We start from the raw sequence: 19945 nt of genomic DNA, 5'->3' as shown, positions 1-19945 counted from the left end.
TTCCCCACGCAGAAAACAAAGGTCCTCGTGTCGCTCCCAAAATCCGCAGCAAATAGAGCGACGCCTTTTCTGACGGCTGCCAATGCATCTGCCTCCAGGTGCGAGGAGAGCTTTGGCTCCGCCCCCGCCATTGTGGTTCTCCCCCCACTCCCCAATCTCTCAGCTCTCAGTGGTTCCCTCTCTCTCTGCCGCTCTGCGATTGGCTCATTGGAGCGAGCGAGGCGGGATTTTCCTTTTTCCTTTATTTTTTGGACGAGCCGCCGCTTAGATCGTCGCCGGCTGAGGCCACGCCCTCCTGCGTTCTGATTGGCCAAGGCGGGTTCGGAGCGGTGACATCCGGGCACTCTGGGGGAGGCGAGGTAAGAAGGAGGGGTCGGCGGCCAGGGCGAGGGAGTGGCGGACCGGAGAGGGAACCGCCCAAGTCTGCCGGAGGGCTGCTGCGCCTCCCCTTGCATTCTGGCAGGTGAGCAAGCACCTTTCATTGCCCCCCTCCCTTCTTCCCGCCCCCCCTCCATTAAGAAGCACGGCGAAGGGGTTCAGGGTTCAGCCTTTCCCAGTGCAAGATCCCTTCCTGCCTTTGCAATGCTTCTTTCTCCCCATGAGAAGTATAAATAATAAAATTACTACTACTATTATTCTCCTCCTCCTTTCCTCCGCCCGGTACGCCTCCTCTTTCCCCTTTCCGCCCGCCGAGGACCAAAAGCCTCGAAATTAAGATCTCCCCTTCTCTCCGCCCTCCCCTCCACCCACTGCATGGCGGAAGGCAGCCCCTCCTTTTCTATTCCATAATATTCCCTATTCTTCCTTAGTGACATCTCCAACCCCAACTCTCCCCACCGCCCGCTTCTGATGGATCCTTATCGCAGCTGGTTTGTAGGGAGATAGGGAGGGGGTAGCCCTTTTCTCTTCTATCCCATAATAGCCTCCATTCCCATTTACTTTCCGGTGGGGGTGGTTGTGATGGGCTAAGATGCTCTCTTTGGCATCTTTCCCTTTCCCTCATTCGCAGCATTCCACCACATGTCAGGTGGGGGCATAATGGCTTTGCTCTGACCATCCCATAATGTCTCCCTTCCTCGCTTATCTCAGACCCGGCTGGCATTTCCCCCCAGCCCCCCCAATCGTTTTTCTCTGTCCCATGAAATTAAAAAGAATGGCAGCTGCCATTGTTTGTTTGCCTTCCATTCACCATTCCCTGCTGTCTGTCCTTCCAACTGCCTCCCCCTCAATATCCTGGGTGACGATGGGGAACCTCCACAGACCTGTGTGTTGATCTCCTTTTGCTTTGTGGAAGCAGCTAAGGATGATTATTCTGTGGGATAGTGTGTGTCTAATGTGGGCTCCAGGTTTTCTGAAATAAGGAATAAATCCCATTCAGGGGTAAGGTATTTGTTACTTTCATCCTCTAATCCCATTTTTTTTGCTCTTGATTTGCAAATCACTGTACTGTTGGCCTATCTTAATATATTTTGCCTAGGTGACAGCTATAGCAATTAAAGTCAACTACCCGGGGGTGGGGAAATAAACCACATTGAGTAACTGATATCTCTAAGTAACCTTGGCACATGCCAATATATTTGAAATCTAGTTCTTCTTTCTGTTCATCAAGGACCCTGAGTTGGAGAACTATAAAACAGTTAAATGCTGATTAAAACATTTGGAACACATAACGTGAGCAGCATATTTTAAAAAACAATGCCTCTCAGTATCACTAACACGCTCTGTCTAGGACTGCTTTTTAGGCTGGTTTGGAAGCTGTAACTGATATAAAACGCAGCCACTTCATTACTTACTGGGAAATATTATTACTGTACATATTATATCATGCTTAAATGAGTTATACTGGCTGCCCCCAAGCTACTGGGTCATGTTTGATATTTTGGTATGGACCTAGAAAGCCCTAAATATCTTGGGACCAGGATACCTTTCTCCCTGTTTTCCTACACCAGGAGTGAGGAACTGGATTCAGCCCCCCACAACCTTGATAAGTGAGTGGAGGTACCCCCTGTCAAACTTCAAAGGGGTTGTGGTAACATCCGATTGTTGTGTCCTTACCTGCTGCACACCTGAAATTATTTACAACGTCAAATGTGTGATAGGAGGATGTGGGTGGTTGGATGGGTGGGAATGGCCTTGGGACCAAATTGTGACCCATTCTGGGCCTAACTAGGCTTGTGGGCTGGAGCTTCCCCACCTCTGCCCCACATGATCATTATGATCAACTGATGAGTCCCTCCTGGTTGCATCACTGCCATGGAAGTGCAGTAAACAGTCATAGCAGAAGGACTTTTCCTGTGGTGATTCCTGCACTGTGGGACTACCATTCCCTTGACAAACGCACACATTAGTCATCTTCAGGTGTCTTTTTAAAAACACAGATCTGTTTCTGTCTATCAAATTTATTTATCAAAGTGATATCATGCCCATCTTCCTGAAGAGCCCCAGGACTGCCAATGTCTGCTTTAAATGTTTTTAATGTCTGCGGACTTTGCTGGTACTGTACCATTTTAACTGTGCCCTCGTCTTACAATTTCTCTCTCTCTCACACACACACGAACACCCCGCTGCCCATATTCTAATGTTTTTATACCCATTTGGACATTGCTGGCCTCCAGAATTAATGAGGCAGGCCGTATAGCAGTATTTTTTAATAAACGAATGTTACTCAGTAAACAAATAATGCTCACTGTAAAAGCAATACTTTCACTGTGTGTCAAAAGCTGTGCAATGAAGGAGCTGAATGAGATTCTTCCTGGAAACTGCGTGCCAACACCTCAAAGCTGCCCAGAGTGGCTGGGGCAACCCAGTCAAATGGGTGGGGCACAAATAATACAATTATTATTATTATTATTATTTAACTGTCTGCTGTATCTCATGCGGTGGAGAAGGGGGATGGTAGATGGTGCCCCTTGCTAAGAAGGGCGGTGCTCCTTCCTTAAACACGTTTGGCCTTTTCTGACAGGAGCCCACAGACCATGGCGGAGCCACCGATCGAAGATGATGGCGAGGAAGCGGCTCGGGCCCAAGCCAAGCCGGAGCCGGCTCACCAGGCCACGGTGGCAGCCAAGAACCTGGCCATCTTGAAGGCGCGCTCCTTCGACGTCACCTTTGAGGTGGGGGATGAATATGAGGTCATCGAGACGATTGGCACCGGCGCTTACGGCGTAGTGAGCTCGGCACGCCGCAAGGACACAGGTAAGGGCGGGAGGAAAGCGCCAGCGCTGGATGGAAGCTGAGAGGATGCCGTTGTTTGGTCTTTTACTGTGCGCAGAGGTGGGGCCCCTGCAAATGGATGGATGCGAATAAGTCTCTCCACAAGGGCTATTTTCTTCCTCCACTGTTGGAGGCAATTTGCCTATGAATACCAGTTCCTGGGAATCCCAAGTCGAAAGAATGCTCTTGTGCTCAGGTTCTGGTTCTCTAGACACCTGGTTGTCCACTGTCTGACTGGGGTAAAGGGTGGATTGCATCCCCCAGCTGACTATTGAGGCTTTGGGGCCTTGTCCTGATTGGCTACTCTGCGCTGTGATGCCCCAGGGATTTCTTTTTTCTCCGCTCGACTCATTGGAGCCTGGCTGGGAATAAAAACAGAGTTTGGGGGTTGTGGTGACGCACCCATTGATGCTAAAAACTGAACTGTAACTGTACCCTTCGTGATCATATGCCACGCATCCCTTTCCTCTTGGTATGTTATCAACTCGGTAAATTGCATAGCTGTATCCTGTCGTGTGGCGCTGTGGGTTAAACCACAGAGCCTAGGGCTTGCTGGTCAGAAGGTCGGCGGTTCGAATCCCTGTAACGGGGTGAGCTCCCGTTGCTCGGTCCCTGCTCCTGCCAACCTAGCAGTTCAAAAGCACATCAAAGTGCAAGTAGATAAATAGGTACTGCTCCGGCGGGAAGGTAAACAGCGTTTCCGTGCGCTGCTCTGGTTCGCCAGAAGTGGCTTAGTCATGCTGGCCACATGACCCGGAAGCTGTACGCCGGCTCCCTCGGCCAGTAAAGTGAGATGAGCGTTGCAACCCTAGAGCCAGCCACGACTGGACTTAACTGTCAGGGGTCCCTTTACCTTTACCTTTATCCTGTTGTGTGGCATCAGACTAGGTCCTGGGGGAGAGCAGGGTTCAAATCCCCACTCAGCCATGGAGCTGACTGGGTGACCTTGGGCCAGTCTCTGCCTCTCAGCCTGACCTACCTCACAGGGCTGTTGTGAGGAGTAAATGAGGAGGGGGAGCACCATGTACACCACCTTGAGCTACTTTTGCGAGGGAATGCGGGATAGAAATGCAATAAATAAATATTTCTTCATTTACAATTGTGACAGCTTACCATGTTTAAACTAATTTTTCTTTATTTTTTCTGTAATCCGTTATTAAAAATGATTTTTAAAAAATTGAAAAATCAAAGGATTCCCTCCCTAAAAAAGAGAGCAGTTCTCAATTCTTCACATGCCATATGTGAACGAGGCAATCGCCCCTTCACATCTAATTTGGCTCCGGGTGTGAAGCAGATGGGGCTGGTTTTAAACCTTAGTGGGAGACATCAGGTGCATTGAGCCTAGCCTAGCCTAGCTTTCCTTACAGGGTTGTTGCGAGGGGGAGAAATACCATAACGCACTCCAGGGGAAGGAGGGAAAGACCAGGATGCATGAGCCGTATCCCTTTCTGATTTAACGCTTTGAACCTGTTTCCCCTGCTCTTCCCTTGCCAGGCCAGCAGGTGGCGATCAAGAAAATCCCCAACGCTTTCGATGTGGTGATGAATGCCAAGCGCACTTTGCGTGAACTGAAGATCCTCAAACATTTCAAGCATGACAACATCATCGCCATCAAGGACATCCTTAAGCCCTCTGTGCCTTATGCGGAATTCAAATCTGTGTAAGTGCTATTCTTTCTCAGTTTCCTCCCAGTATCCTCATTACTATGTACTAGGCTGGAATGGCAAAATTAACTGCCAAATCAAGAGGGCATAATGATGAAGTGTTTAAGGAAGAATGGAGACCACTGATCTATCAAATTATCACAATAATAATAATAATAATAATATAATAATAATTTATACGCTGCCCTCCCCAGCCAGAGCTGGGCTCAGGGCGGCTAACACCAGTAAAATTACAATAAAATCATAATAGGAAAAAAGAAGTCGCTTGCAGGATTTGAAATATAAGCAGTAGATTATTGAAAGATTTAATGGTAGCGGGATTTAGACAAGACAAATAGATGTGCTACAAAACAGCTAATAAAAAGGAATAAAAAACAAACATCGGGAAAGAAGGGGCGGGAAGTCAAGAAGAAACTTTGTATGCTTAAAAAAATGTATATGTTGATAAACGCTTTGAAATGTTTTTGGAGACAATAAAAATGATATGAAAAGGAATTCTGGATATAATGGAAGAGGTAAAGGATTTGGATTATCATAAAAGATGTGGGAAGAAAGGATTAATAATAGGACCACAAGGGGAGTACGTAAGTCCAGGAGATTCTTTGGAATCTTGTTTTTATGATTTACGTTTGATATATCTCTGTAAAATTTTAATTTGAAAAACCAAATAAATAAATTTTATATTAAAAAAATGATATGAAAAGAGAGAGCGTGTGTGTGAGAGAGAGACAGAGTCTGGCCAAAAGGTCCCCAGTGAATATTGTGGTGGAACAATATTCAGATTCTCTTTTTTTTTTATAAAAAAAATATTTATTAAGATTTTATATAATAAAACAAACATCACAATCAAACAAAAAAAAAGACAATAAAAGAAAAACAACACAATCCAACATGACAAAAAAGTACAGTAAAAACATAAGAAAAAATAAGAAAAGACAGAAAAACAAAGAAAAAATAAAATCTAGTTTTTTGCTTATTATCTTTATAGCCTTCTTTCCTGACTTCCTCACGTCTCCCCTTTCTGTGTTCCCCTTTACACAATCAAATTCAGCAATTCCTTACCCTCTTTCAAATCTTATACAATATTATACATTTCAACCTATTATGTCTCCGATTTTTCCTTTCCTTTCTTTTTAAATCCATTTTTACATATTCTTTATAACTTAATCCCTTATATCACTTTGATAAATTTCGACATAATTTTACTCTGGTCCTTTCATCCTTTTCTTTTAAAACATTTTTACATATTCCTTATAACTCTGTCACTAATGCCATGTTATCTTTATATCCAACATCATTTTAACATTCAAACATTTTACAATGTTTTTGGAGATATTCTCTGAACTTCTTCCAGTCCTCTTCCACCGACTCTTCTCCCAGATCTCGGATTCTGCCAGTCATTTCTGCCAATTCCATATAGTTATCACTTGCATCTGCCATTCTTCCAGGGTGGGCAAATCTTGTGTCTTCCAATATTTTGCGATAAGTATCCTTGCTGCGGTTGTTGCATAAATAAAGAATGTTCTGTCTTTCTTTGACACCAATTGGCCGACAATGCCCAAAAGGAAGGCCTCTGGTTTCTTAACAATATTCAGATTCTCTCCTTGACTGAACATGCTTGCTCTTCGCTTGGCCAGGTACGTTGTGCTGGACCTGATGGAGAGCGACCTGCACCAGATCATCCACTCCTCTCAGCCCCTCACCTTGGAGCACGTGCGCTACTTCCTCTACCAGCTCCTCCGGGGCCTCAAGTACATCCACTCGGCCAACGTCATCCACCGGGACCTGAAGCCCAGCAACCTCCTGATCAACGAGAACTGCGAGCTCAAGATCGGCGACTTCGGCATGGCCCGCGGCCTCTGCACCAAGCCCGACGAGTACAAGTACTTCATGACTGAGTACGTGGCCACGCGTTGGTACCGGGCCCCGGAGCTGATGCTCTCCCTCCATGAGTACACCGAAGCCATCGACATGTGGTCGGTCGGGTGCATCTTCGCCGAGATGCTGGGGCGGAAACAGCTGTTCCCGGGGAAGAACTACATCCACCAGCTGCAGCTGATCATCACGGTCCTGGGGACCCCTCCGGCCAAAGTGGTCCACTCCATCGGGGCCGACCGCGTGCGCGCCTACGTCCAGAGCCTGCCGTCGCGCCAGCCGGTGCCTTGGGAGAGCCTCTACCAGAACGCCGACCGCAAAGCCTTGGCCTTGCTCTCCAAGATGCTGCGCTTCGACCCCCGCGAGCGGATCTCCGTGGTGGAGGCGCTGAACTACCCCTTCCTGGCCAAGTACCACGATCCGGACGACGAGCCCGACTGCGTCCCGGCTTTCGACTTCGACTTCGACAAGCGGGTGCTCACCAAGGAGCAGATCAAGGAGGCCATTGTGGCCGAGATCAACGACTTCCACGAGCGCCGGGAGGGCATTCGGCGGCAGATCAGCTTCAAGCCGGCCCTGAAGCAGGCGGTCATCAGCGGAGGCGGCCAGGCATTGCTCCTCTGCTGCCGTGACGTCGACATGCCCAGTGCCGGCTCGCCTCGGGCTGGAGACGGAGACTATGCCATGGCGTCTCCCGGGCCCTACTTGCTGACGGAGACAATTGACCTCACCTCTCCGCCAGTGCCGTCGGCCGTTGTGCAGCCGGAGGTGAAGGCTGAAGAGGGTGCTCCGGCCGCTGTTCCACCTAAGCGGGAAGGCGCTATCTCGGACGACACCAAGGCTGCCCTCCGTGCGGCCATTTTGTCATCGACTCTCCGGCACAAGGCCAGAGGTAAGGGTTTGGAGCAAAGGAAGCTGACGTATATCGAGCCACGCCATTGGTCCATCTAGGTCAAGATTAGCTCCGCTGATTGGCTGCGTCTCTGCAGGGTTTCTGACAGGACATTTGTAGTCCTGCCTGGAGATGCTGGGAATTGAACCTGGGACCCTTCTTAATGCAAGGCTTACTTCGGTGCTATGGCCATTTCCCAAGGGTTTCAAGGAAGCAGTTTGGTGCAAGGTAGCAGTGAGAGGAGATAATAATTATTTATTATTTATACCTGCATGGTTTCTCCAGTCACTCTGGGCGGCTCCCAGCAGATTAAAAACAGAATAAAACATCAAACATTAAAAACTTCCCAATAAAAGGCTGTCTTCAGATGTCTTCTAAAAGTCAGATAGTTTATTTTCTTGACTTCTGAAGGGAGGGCATTCCACAGGGCAGGTGCCACTACTGAGAAGGCCCTCTGCCTGGTTCAGTGTAACCTTGCTTCTTGCCAGAAGGCCCTCTGAGCTGGACCTCAGTGTCCGGGCTGAACGATGGGGGTGGAGATGCTCCTTCAGGTATACTAGGCTGAGGCCGTTTAGGGCTTTAACGGTCAGCACCAGCAGTTTGAATTGTGCTTGGAAACACACTGGGAGCCAATGTAGGTCTTTCAGGACCAGTGTTATGTTGTCTCGGCAGCCACTCCAGTCACCAGTCTAGCTGCCGCATTCTGGATTACTTGTAGTTTCCGGGTCACCTTCAAAGGAAGCCCTTAATGGACTGGGGGATTTCGGCACTCTAATTGGGGCTGAAGGAACTTGTAGTCCAACAGACTACATATTCCCCATCCTAGATCTTCACATTTGGGGGAAATGTTCCCCTAGGAGAGCGGAGTCTTTCCAGTTGTTCTGATGGGCAGCAGGACCCTCTAAGCCACTTTCCCCCTGCTTAACACTCTCCAGATGTTGTGGACTGCAGCTCCTGTCATAAAGGGAAGGTTAGGCTAGGTGATCTGGGATATTTCCAAAGATGTGCCCTGTGTGAAGTGATTCCTGCAGAGCTGGACTATTGGTGGAATTCACAAATTTAGTGATTTTCCACAAGCATAAGCTTCCTAGCATGGAAAGTTAACTCAGGTGGTTACGGTGTGGTGCTGATAATGCCAAGGTTGTGGGTTCGATTCCCATTCAGGCCACCTGTATATTCTTGCATTGTAGGGGATTGGACTAGATGACGCTTGGGGTTCCCTTCCAAATCTGGAATTCTATGATACGCAGGTGAAACTGAATCGCTGACCATAGACGTAGCGGCTGCATAATGCAGGGCAACAGCAAATGCTGGGTGTTTATCCACTTCCCGCAATCTCTTCCTTTCTTCCGCAGATACACCCTCTACAGTGCCAGAGACGCCTGATATCCGCAGACCAGTCACGGCAAAGGAGCGCCAGCGTGAGCGCGAGGAGAAGCGTAAGCGGCGCCAGGAGCGAGCCAAGGAGCGTGAGAAGCAGAAGAAGGAGAAGGAGCGGGAGCGGAAGGGAATGCTGACCGAGAATGACCGGAACCTTCTGGAAAGGTGGACCAAGATGGTGGACCGTAACCAGAACAAGCCGCTCCAGAACGGGTCCGCCGTCCCGCTTCAGGCGAACGCAGCCGCCCACATCCTGCCTCAGGCCCCTCCTGCCAACCCCTTGCCGCCTCAGCCGCCCCCTGCCAGCCACATCCCCACGACCCCTTCCAGCGGCACGCCTGCCGATTTCCTCGCCTTCCCGGACAAGAGGGTGCCTGGCTTGTGTGGGCCCAAGCTGACTCTCGTGCCTGTGGGGGCAGAGCTGGCCCCCGTCCAGGGCTCCGGCGCCAACGTGGTCCATTTCTTCCCAGCGCAGCCGGCCCCCTTCTTGGTCACTGCCTCGGCGTGTCCAAAACCCGCCCCCCCAAAACCGGAGTGCCTCCTCGGCGTCAAATACACCTCTGGGCAGATCTTCCAGGGCCCTTACGGCGTGGCAGCCCTCAACGCCTGGAGCGGCATCTCCCAGGCTCCTGAAAACTGGGCCGTGGCCGGGCAGCTGCCGGTGACTCAGCCGGAGGTGGCGCCCCCTAGAGGTACTCTTCCGGAACAAGCTGTGAGCTACGGACCCAGGGCCGGCACGGAGCAGCCCCTGTTTCTGGCAGAGGTGGGGGGCAAGCCTGAGCTGCCACCGCAGGGTTTGGTTGGGGACGAAGCCGGGGGACCCGTCCAGCCCCACATGGCCCCGGGACTGCCGTCAGAGCCTCCAGATATCAACGTGGTGACACAGCAGTTGTCTAAATCCCAGGTGATGCCTTTTTTCTGTATTGCTAGTTGCTCTCTAGAGAAATGGGGGGGGGGGGTTCCCTTTTCGTTTTTGGTGCTTGGAGAAGCTGGGGGTCACTTGGCAACGAGGTCGTGGCCACATAACTTTTTTCCAAGCAGCCCTCAAGAGCTCATTTGATCCATGCCGGTCGCCCTCTCACTGCTTCACTAACTAAATTCTCTCTTTCTCTCTCTTGCTTATTACTTGTTTATTATTAAATTTTCCGTGTTACAATTTTGAACATTTATTTAAACAACCTTAAAACACCAGTGACTTCCTTTCATCTCTTTCCATGGTTCATTTTGCATAGCATAAATCCCTGCGTATTTTATATAAACTAAACCATTCAGAATTCCATTATTGCTTCCATCAAAACTTGTTAACACTGTTGAATTTATCTTAATGTTGCCAACGTTTTGCACTAACTACCGTATTTTTTGGTCTATAAGACTCACTTTTTCCCTCCTAAAAAGTAAGGGGAAATGTGTGTGCGTCTTATGGAGCGAATGCAAGCTGCACAGCTATCTCAGAAGCCAGAACAGCAAGAGGGATCGCTGCTCTCACTGCGCAGTGATCCCAATTGCTGTTCTGGCTTCTGAGATTCAGAATATTTTTTTTCTTGTTTTCCTCCTCCAAAAACTAGGTGCGTCTTGTGGTTTGGTGCGTCTTATAGAGCGAAAAATATGGTAAATTCTCTGTAGCCTAGATCCATAGAACACTGGTGTTGACTAAATTAATTGTGTTTAGTATTAATAGTGTTTAATCGCCTTAGCCAACTTTCCCTGTTTGATTTCAGTGGATCTTAAGCACAACTAAATTATCTGAATTTGGACCCTGGTTTGTATGGTTGTTTTTATGCATTCTGTGTTTTTTATATTGTAGTTTTTTGTTGTGAGCTGCCCTGAGATTTACAGATGTAGGGCCGTATACACATGTGATAAAAATAAAATAAAAATATTGTTGGCTCTATGTAGCCTGGCAGAGGGGACTGTGGATGGTTTTCAGCTAAAGTTTACTCAGAGCAGACCCATGTGAAATTAGTGGACTTGACTTAGTCATGCTAGTCTTTAATTTCAGTGGGTGTACTCTGTGTAAAAATTAATATTGACTACTACTGTGTATGTTGTCCACTGATCTCTGCTGGTTCCTGATGACGACCTGTGATAAGCTGATCTCTGCGCAAGGAATGAATCCACTGTTTTCTTGATTCCAGGTGGAAGACCTCTTGCCCCCTGTTTTCTCTGGCACCCCAAAAGGCAGTGGAGCTGGCTATGGGGTTGGATTTGACCTGGAAGAATTTCTGAACCAATCTTTCGACATGGTTGGGGAGAACAGAGAGAGGTGAGAGTTGCTTGCCTGGGCTTGTAAGGGGAACAGAGTTATGTGCCATTTGCTCACAGATGTTCACTAGCGTGCTTACGACCTATTCCCTCAAGACCGTGGAGCTGTGGGGGTGTGGCCACAGATTGGTCGGCTACCATTGGCTTACCTGCTCTGACATCACTGAGGGCCAGGCAGCTGAGAGCTAAAGCCAAGGGACCTTTAGCTTTGGAATTCTATGATCAGTGGATAACTCTGTGGTTTAAATTAAAGCTTAGAAGTCTTGTCATTTGTGAGCTCTGGAATGACACATTATGAGTCACTTCAGACTTTTTCCCTAGCTACAGACAGACAGTGCTTATTGCTTACACATTCCAGCACTCCGGACTTCCTCTGCAGATAGAAATGTCTGCTCTCAGCATCCCCTTCTCTGACCAAAATCAGCGCAACTTGCCTCATTTGGATTTGTAGGATAGTAACCTGAAATATATGGATTTTCCCCAGTATCCCGCCCCTGTGTTCTTTCCTTACCAGCAGTTAACAAAGTGTGACTTCTCTAGAGGAAGAAAAGAATTGTGTTTGCTCTCTAGAGCCTTCCTGTTGATGGGATTCCCCTCCTGCAAAAGCTAGTACAGGCCCTGGGATCTGCCCTGTATCTTCAGCTGTGAAGACAGATTCGTTCTGCTTCTCTGCAGTCTCCTCCTCCCCTCTCAGCCCCAACCCCTATGGCCCAGTGATCAGGGATGATGGGAGCTTTAGTCAAATGACACCTGCAGGACTGCAAATTCCCTTTCCCTCGCATATAGAAATTGCAAACTTTTAAAGAGGCAATCAAAGGAAAAGGAATAGTGCCCTGACTATTCAGGTGCTCCAAATTGATGGGCCCCAAGCTTTTTACTCCATGGACCACCTGAAAATTGCTGAGGGTCTTGGTGGACCTCTTAACAATTTTCCTGCCGGTTGTAGCAATTGCAATGCACCACGCTAGTTAGTGTATGATTTTTTTAATTGTATATTTTTTTAATTGTATATTTACATGCAGATCAAAGTTTGTGAAGCCCTGATCTTAATTTAGTCTCTGGATGTTTTTGGACTACAGATCCCATCGTCCTTTACCAGTGGTCAGGGGCAATGGGAGTTGTAGTCCAGCGACATTTTTTTTGCAGGCGCAAGGTTGAAGAACATTGTCCTAGAGCATGATCTCCCAGACACGGGTCTGTTTTTGGACTCCCTGACCACTGGTCTTTTCAGTTAGGGATGGAGACCCAGGTTTGAGAAACCCTGTCCTATAGCATCTGCCAAGTGCCAAAAAGGGCTGTGCTCTAGGCACCCCAAAGAGGGCACTACACTGCACAGGGCTAGACTGTTTTGTATTCCCTCCTTCCTGCATGAAGAGCTCTCAGCATTATGCAAAATGGTACACTTTTGGTCAGCTGCCTTGTCTTGTCCTTCGCCCATTGTCTTGTCCTTCACCTGTTCCCCTCTTTCCTCCTCCTGCCTTAGTCAAGGTGACTCTGCCCCGCTCTCGGCCTCCCTCCTCGCCGACTGGCTGGAAGTCCATCGCATGAACCCCGCCGACATGGAATCCCTCCAGCAGGAACTGCAGCTGGGCTCTCCCATGATCCTCTCTGACATTCCAGACCTGCAGGACGCCTGAAAAAGTTGCCTCTCCCTTCCGCTGTCTTCCTCCTATTTCGTTTCGGCCGGGTGCGATAAAGTCTGAGCCCCGCTTGGGTCTTCTTCACGGCCTTCTTGCCGACTCTGGCTGGGAACGTCACCGCAGTGCCTGCCTTTTTCCTTCCTTCCTTCCTTTTTTTTCAAAGCACCAGCTTTGGGTGTGTTGCAGGACGCAAGAATGAAAGCTGTTCAGGTAACAACCTCAGCCGACAACACTAAAAGGTGGATCCATTGCCTGTTGTCTTACTTGTTGTCCATTACCTGCTGAGGGAACGCCTTCCTGACCCCTCACTGTGTTTTCCTTTTGCCTCATGGCCTGAGAACCGGACTCCTCTCTCTTCACACTGTTTGAGGGGCGAGCATCCGTGTAAACACGTTTTCTTTTTCCCACGTTTACTGATGACGGGCGAGAAACACGAGTGCCAAATGCGTAGCCATAGCACGCTTTGCCTTTTATAAAAAGTGTGTTGAAAGCGCTGGATCGTATGAGAGGATCGCCCTGTTGCGGGGAAAGGGGGGGTGGGAATAAGGAGGTAAGATGGGCCTTATTGGATCAGCCTAGCATCCTGTTCTCACAGCGGCCAATCAGACGCCTACAGGAAGCCCGCAAGAACAACACAAGCGTAACAGCGATTCTCAGCATTCGAGGGCATGTTGCCTCTCGCAGCAGAGGAATAAGCTAGCCAGCCCATGTGGTTGGCAGTCACTGACAGCCTTACCTTCCACAAATTATTGCCTCATCCTCTTTGAAAGCCATCTACGTTGGTGGCAGCCATCTCACAGAAGGAGCTGCCTTAATATTGACAAGGGGGCTTGTCTAGCTTGGCGCTGTGGATTCTGACCTTGGGATACATCTCCCAAGATCTTGGGGGGAATTTTGCAGGGTTCCTTTTAACTGGAAATGGCAGGGATTGAACTCTGAACCTCCCTCAGCAGACATGCAGAAATTATGGGCCCTTCCGGTGTTGCTGGACTACAGCTCCCATCGTCTCTGGCCTTTGGCTGACGGGGAGTTGCAATTCCCTGCCATTCCTCCATTTTGGGACCTGTTTCCTGGCTCTGTCTAAAATGCCTGCCTTCCTGCAAGCATGACCCATCAAGTGAAGGTGTGTCTTGGGAGCCAGTGTGCTGTAGTGGTTAAGAGCGGTAGACTCGTAATCTGGTGAACCGGGTTTGTTTCCCCGCTCCTCCACATGTAGCTATTGGGTGACCATGGGCCAGTCACACTTCTTTGAAGTCTCTCAGCCTCACTCACCTCACAGAGGGTTTGTAGTGGGGGAGGAAGGGAAAAGGAGATTGTTAGCCGCTTTGAGACTCCTTAGGGTAGTGATAACGCGGGATATCAAATCCAAACTCCTCCTCTTCTGAGGCTGCCACGTGGAAGATGGCTCAGGACAACCCCCTACGGTGCCCACCTATTGAGCATCGGTCCCTTTAGCCCAGTATTGTCCACACTGACTGGCAGCGGCTGTCCAGGGTTTCAAGTGAAATGGTGGTCCCCAGCTGGATTTGAAATCAGTTCTGAACCTGGCTCCTTCTGCATGCACAACTGAACTAATGGGAGTTCCTGCACCCTCTGCTAACTTGCCTGGCCAGCTGCTCTTGTCCTGTGTGCGAGTCTCATATGAAGATGGTTTCAGGTGGCTTCCGTCTGGCTGCAACAGGCAGGCCTGGTCACCAAGAAGGCCTCTGAAGCTGCCATCTTGCCAGCCCACCAGCTGTTTCTTCTCATGAGACCGTGGCGCCAAATTTGCTACGGAGGAGCCTGACTTTCCCCTTCCTCAGGAGCCGCTCTGCCATGTTGAGAGTCTCCAGTCCCGGAGGATGCAGTGTGGCCGAGAACGTAGGGTGGTGATGGTCCTGTTTTCACCAAGACGAGGGTGCCCCAGATTTCCAGGAGTGCCTTAGCCAGCCATCTTCCCTTGTGTGCAGCAGGCCTTGAGGCCTCGTTTACGAATTCTACATTTGGGGTGACGGGGCAGAGATCTCTCTTCTGCCCTCCACCCAATGGAAGCGTGAAGATTGCATAGCGAAGGTGACCTTCCCTCTTGGTTCATTGTGGCCCAGTAGGAAAACTCTGTAGCCCAGGACTGCATTGGAACAATTAAACTGGGGCCTTGTTTACTTGAACTGAGATTATTTTGGGTTCAGCTGTTCCTGCAGCATCAAGAGTAACTAATGATGTCCTTTCTCTCTCTCTCTCTCTCTCTCTCTCTCTCTCTCTCTCTCTCTCTCTCTTTCTGTCAAGGGTAACCTTGCCCCCAGTTGCATTTTCCTACAAAGGGGGGAGGGTTGGGATTTTGGCCAGATCGCAGGGTTGGTTTCCGGATACTTTCTGTGCTTGGTTAGCTGGGTGGAGATAAAAAACGCACCTCTGAAGATTCAGAGGTCAGAGTTGAAATGGATTCTTGTGTGTGTCTGTTGTGTGTACATTGTCTTTAGTCCGAGTCTTGAGTGCTGCTGGCTGTGTGTGGTGGATTTTCTCCAAAGCGATGGTGCCATCTCGTGATGATTTTTGTCATTAAACTTTCTATTAAAATTGTGATTTATAAAAAGTCGGAGTGGTGCAGTATTTGTATTGTGTCTTTCCTTGTTGCCTGTAGGATTACTAGCGTGTAAGAAGGGCCCTGTTGGATGAGGCCAGTGGCCGATCTTGTTCAGCTTCCTCGAATCGTAGATTTGCAAGGGACCCTGAGGGAGCATCTAGTCCAACCCCCTGCAATATGCAGCTGCCCCATGCGGGGATCAAAACCTGCAACTTTGTCATTATCAGCACCAAGCTCTAAGTCTAGGCATGTCCAAAGTCTGTTTTGGGGGGGTGTAATCCTGAGTGGCACTGACTGGCAGCTCCAGGATTTCAGCCGGGATCCTCTCCCTGTGTCATTGCAGTCGGCGAGTGAGGAAATCAGGCATGTCCAAAGTCCATTTCGAGGGCCTAATCTGGCCTGCCAATCGGTTTAATCCGGCCCCTTTGGCAGTTTATTTCCTGGGGTAAAATCCTAAAAAAGCCTCAACAACCTCAATCCTAAAAGAAGCTCATCAACTCCAACCCTAAAATAAAAGGTCAGCAACTTCAATCCTAAAAGAAGGTTAACAACTTTGGTCGGATACAAATCAATATGGCTAACCTGATCCAAAACAGCCACCCATCCCACTAACACACACATGAAAACAAAGGTCACCACAGCCAATCACAAACAAACAACCACACCCTAGGCCAACCCCAACCTCTCTCACAACCAAAGGAACACAAGTCAATAGCAGAGAACCTGCATAAGCGATGCTGACACAAAACCCCACATATATTAAGTAAAATAGAAACATCGCCACCCGACCCCACCCCCATCTCCCCCCCCTTTCCCCCTTCTTCCTAATGTCTCAACAAATGAAACTGATCTGTAAAAAATGTTACTTGGAGAAAAAAGAGAGAGAGAGACATTGCACATACTTTTGTAAACTAAGAAAATCTTTAATAAAAATACATTTTAAAAAACCAACAACTTTGGTCGGCCCCCATGGCCCTTGACTTCATCAAATCTGGCCCTCTTTGGAAAAAGTTTGGGCACCATAACCAATGGAGCTATCCATCTGATGCCTGTTCTCACAGGGGGGCAGCCAGATGTTTGTGGGAAGCCCAAAAACAGGACCTGAGCGCAACACCAGCTCTCCCCAGTTCTGATTCCCAGCAACTGGTTTTCAGAGGCATCCTGCCCCCATGTGGGCTTGCATGCTTTGCACCATAGTTCCCCCTGTTGCCTAGACTGAGCATTTAGGCTTGTATTCAGTGCAGCTCTACGTAAGCATCCCATCTACCCAAGGATTCCTGCTTGCACAATTTTTCTGTCCCCAGATCTGCTCTAGGGGGTTTGAAGAAATCCCCACGCTAGATTTAGGGGACTTGCGAGGGAAGGGAGTGGTGGAAAAATCCTATTATTGAATCCTAGAGCTGGAAGGGGGACCCAAAGGCTCATCTAATCCACAAGCAGAAATCCATGCACTGACTAAATGCTATCTTGGCTCCTTAGTAAACATTCCGAGTCAAGCCCAGGGATGGGGAACCTGTGACCTTCCAGCTGTTACTGGACTCCAGCTCCCATGAGCATCAGCCAACATAGCCTGTGATCAGGAATGATGGGAATTGTAGTCCATCAGTATCTGGAGGGCCACAACCACCCCCTCTGTTCTAGCCTATAGTCTCTGTGACTGGCCAAGACAACATGGCTATTGAAGTCCTCCCTGGTGCTCCTTTTACAGGCACGGACTGCCTTCAGCCTGGCATGGCAATGATCGACCTATATTTTGATTCAGACGCCAGCACTGGCTGCGCTTGGTTACTGCCTGGCAACAGGGGAGGATCAAAACAGTTCACATCAATCTACCAGCTGCGTAGGTGGGTGGAAATTTTTGCATATCAGCTGGGAGATGCCTCACCAGCCCAGGTGGAGCTGGTAAAACTCTCACCTGAGCTTAATGAGGCCTAAATGTCACAGCTGCTGTTTTACTGAAACTGGAGACCTGTGTGGACAAGCCCCTTTGGGAGGGATGCATATGGCGGAAATGGTGCAAAGTTTATAGGCCTGAAGTCAGACTTTTAAAATGTTCCTATTCTGCAAACGGGGAAGACGAAAGCGGAGAGCGGCTGGCGGCTTATGCCAGGTCTTCTCACCTGAGCTCCATTGGGACTGACATCTTTAAACTCTTGTGCTTCTCCCTCACCAATACAGCAAAATTCTGCCTTCTCAGAAACCAGGCATAATATAATAATAATAATAATAATAATAATAATAATAATAATAATAATAACAACAACAACAACAACAACAACAACAACAACAACAACAATAATAAGCCCTCAGTTGTGCAACCCTAAATGCCAAAAAGATCGCAAGTGAAAATGGCATGTTTGAAATGCAATTGGATTCTGAAATGGGAGTCCGGAAATATCTTAAAAGACTGGTCCCTTCCTTACAGACCCTCCCAAGTGTTAAGATCAGCAGAGGGGTGGGAATGGACCAGGAGAGGACATTTTCTGTGGAATTCCTTCCCCACAAAGGTGTATCTGGCTTTCCCCCTACACATCTTTTGGCCGGTGCTGAAGAGACATCTCTGGCATCTGAGATGTGCATTTTCAAGACCCACCCAATTCCTGTGACAGCAATCTGTTTCAGCTGTGCTTAATTTTTAATTCCAAATTGTAACCTGCTGTGGCACTTTCTGGTGAAGGTTAGTTAATAAATGTGATGACAATACGTTGATTAACATGGCAGGAAATGGATCTAGGAAGCCTTCGGTTAACTTGCCAAATTCCGAGGAATCCATCAGTTCCGATTCACGTTCAAACGCAGTGTGCCAGGAGGCAGGGTAGAAAGAAAGATAAAACAGGCAGGAAAAACCTGCTTTGTCTTGTGTATGGCTCATCTTAACACGCCAGCAATATGCTGCTTGTGCGAGTGCTGGTTCCATCTCAGGTGCTGTGAAAAGGATCTAATTCTTCACAGCAGAAAGAGATCTGGGGTGTGGAAGACAAGAAGCGGAGGAACTTGAGCTGTAAACCTGTTCTTCTCAAATACAAGGCAAAAACAACTTTGGTGCAGGACGTTATTTTTGAGGCTCAGGATTTTTCTCCATGCCACCACTCTTTTGGCTCTGCTACTGGTTTTCTTGACCACCTTCAAGTCTTGGTCCTTCCTTGAAACGCATCTAGTCTGTTGTGGGGCACTGCCGCTTTGATGCTCTGCAGTCGGAGCCGGCCCTAACATTAGGCAGAGAGACAGCAGCTGCCTCAGGTGGCAGATACTGAGGGGTAGAGACTGGACATAGCTCAAGATGAGCCCCACATGGCTTGCCCTCAGTGAAGGCTGGTCCTTCAGGGTATATGAGGCACTGCCCCCCCAACTCAACAGGGAAGTGTGTGGGGAGAAAAGTGGTTGGCTCCCCCTCTCATTGACTCTGGCTACACCTACAGTTGGCGTCACTGCATTCCACCCTACCAGCCCCAATGGGCACCAGCCATTGCTCTGGGCACTCTCACCTTTTCTTGAGAAGCAAATGGGGAAAAAATGTACAGTGCTACCTCAGGTTAAGTACTTAACTCGTTCCAGAGGTCCATTCTTAACCTGACACTGTTCTTAACTTGAAGCACCACTTTAGCTAATGCGACCTCCCACTGCCGCCACACAATTTCTGTTCTCATCCTGAAGCAAAGTTTTTAACCCAAGGTACTGTTTCTGGGTTAGCGAAGTCTGTAACCTGAAGCGTCTGGAACCTGAAGCGTATGTAACCCGAGGTACCACTGTACTGGGATTTATGTTGGGGGGCAGGGGGTGGAGAGGAACAATGATAAATCCATGTTCTTAGTAGCATAATGTTACTTCAAGTGATTTATTTAGCCAGGGTTTTCTTATTACTCTACCAGTGCAGGAAAATATATTTATTTGCAATAATGAGAACCAGATTGGTTGGTTCTGCTACAACCCCTGTGAAAATTATAGTTTACACTCATGACCCAGCCGTCAACAGAGATTAAATCCTTTGCTGGTATTTTGGGTCTTGCCTTCCTGTTCCCACCAGGCTTTTGCTGTCCAGATCCTTTCAAGAAAGTCCACCACCTCTCATAGGAGTCTGTTCCACTGTCAAACAGCTCTTACCATCAGAAAGTTCTTCCTGATGTTTATTCAGTGTGGTGTAGCGGTTAAGAGCGGTAGACTCGTAATCTGGTAAACCGGGTTCGCTTCCCCGCTCCTCCACATGCAGCTGCTGGGTGACCTTGGGCCAGTCACACTTCTCTGAAGTCTCTCAGCCCCACTCACCTCACAGAGTGTTTGTTGTGGGGGAGGAAGGGAAAGGAGATTGTTAGCCGCTTTGAGACTCCTTCGGGTAGTGATAAAGCGGGATATCAAATCCAAACTCTTCTTCTTGCAACTTGAAACCATTGGTTCGAGCCCTAGCCTCCAGAGCAGGAGAAAGCAAGCTTGCTCCATCTTCCATGTGACAGTTCTTGAG

General features: G+C 48.6%; 1 protein-coding gene across 1 annotated transcript; it reads left to right on the top strand.

Annotated features, from left to right (window-relative positions):
* Nucleotides 1-315: 315 nt before the first annotated feature.
* Nucleotides 316-15498, top strand: MAPK7 (mitogen-activated protein kinase 7). The gene is made up of 7 exons (XM_083707346.1): nt 316-463; nt 2963-3195; nt 4708-4873; nt 6515-7644; nt 9000-9928; nt 11160-11287; nt 12770-15498. The coding sequence occupies exons 2-7, from the start codon at nt 2976-2978 to the stop codon at nt 12921-12923; spliced, it is 2727 nt and encodes a 908-aa protein (XP_083563472.1). The 5' UTR covers nt 316-463; nt 2963-2975; the 3' UTR covers nt 12924-15498.
* Nucleotides 15499-19945: the final 4447 nt, after the last annotated feature.

The sequence above is a fragment of the Podarcis gaigeae genome, assembly GCF_964106915.1.
Source record: "Podarcis gaigeae genome assembly, chromosome: 13".
Taxonomy (NCBI): Eukaryota; Metazoa; Chordata; class Lepidosauria; order Squamata; family Lacertidae; genus Podarcis; species Podarcis gaigeae.
Note: the sequence above shows the minus strand (reverse complement) of the source record. Positions and strands in the feature narration are given on the sequence as shown.

Excerpts from the sequence above, each read along its gene's own strand:
- MAPK7 (XM_083707346.1), top strand. The coding sequence starts at position 2,976 with ATGGCGGAGCCACCGATCGAAGATGATGGCGAGGAAGCGGCTCGGGCC. Across the intron at positions 4,874-6,514 it reads TATGCGGAATTCAAATCTGT|GTACGTTGTGCTGGACCTGA; the intron begins GTAAGTGCTATT and ends TCGCTTGGCCAG. Across the intron at positions 9,929-11,159 it reads AGCAGTTGTCTAAATCCCAG|GTGGAAGACCTCTTGCCCCC; the intron begins GTGATGCCTTTT and ends TCTTGATTCCAG.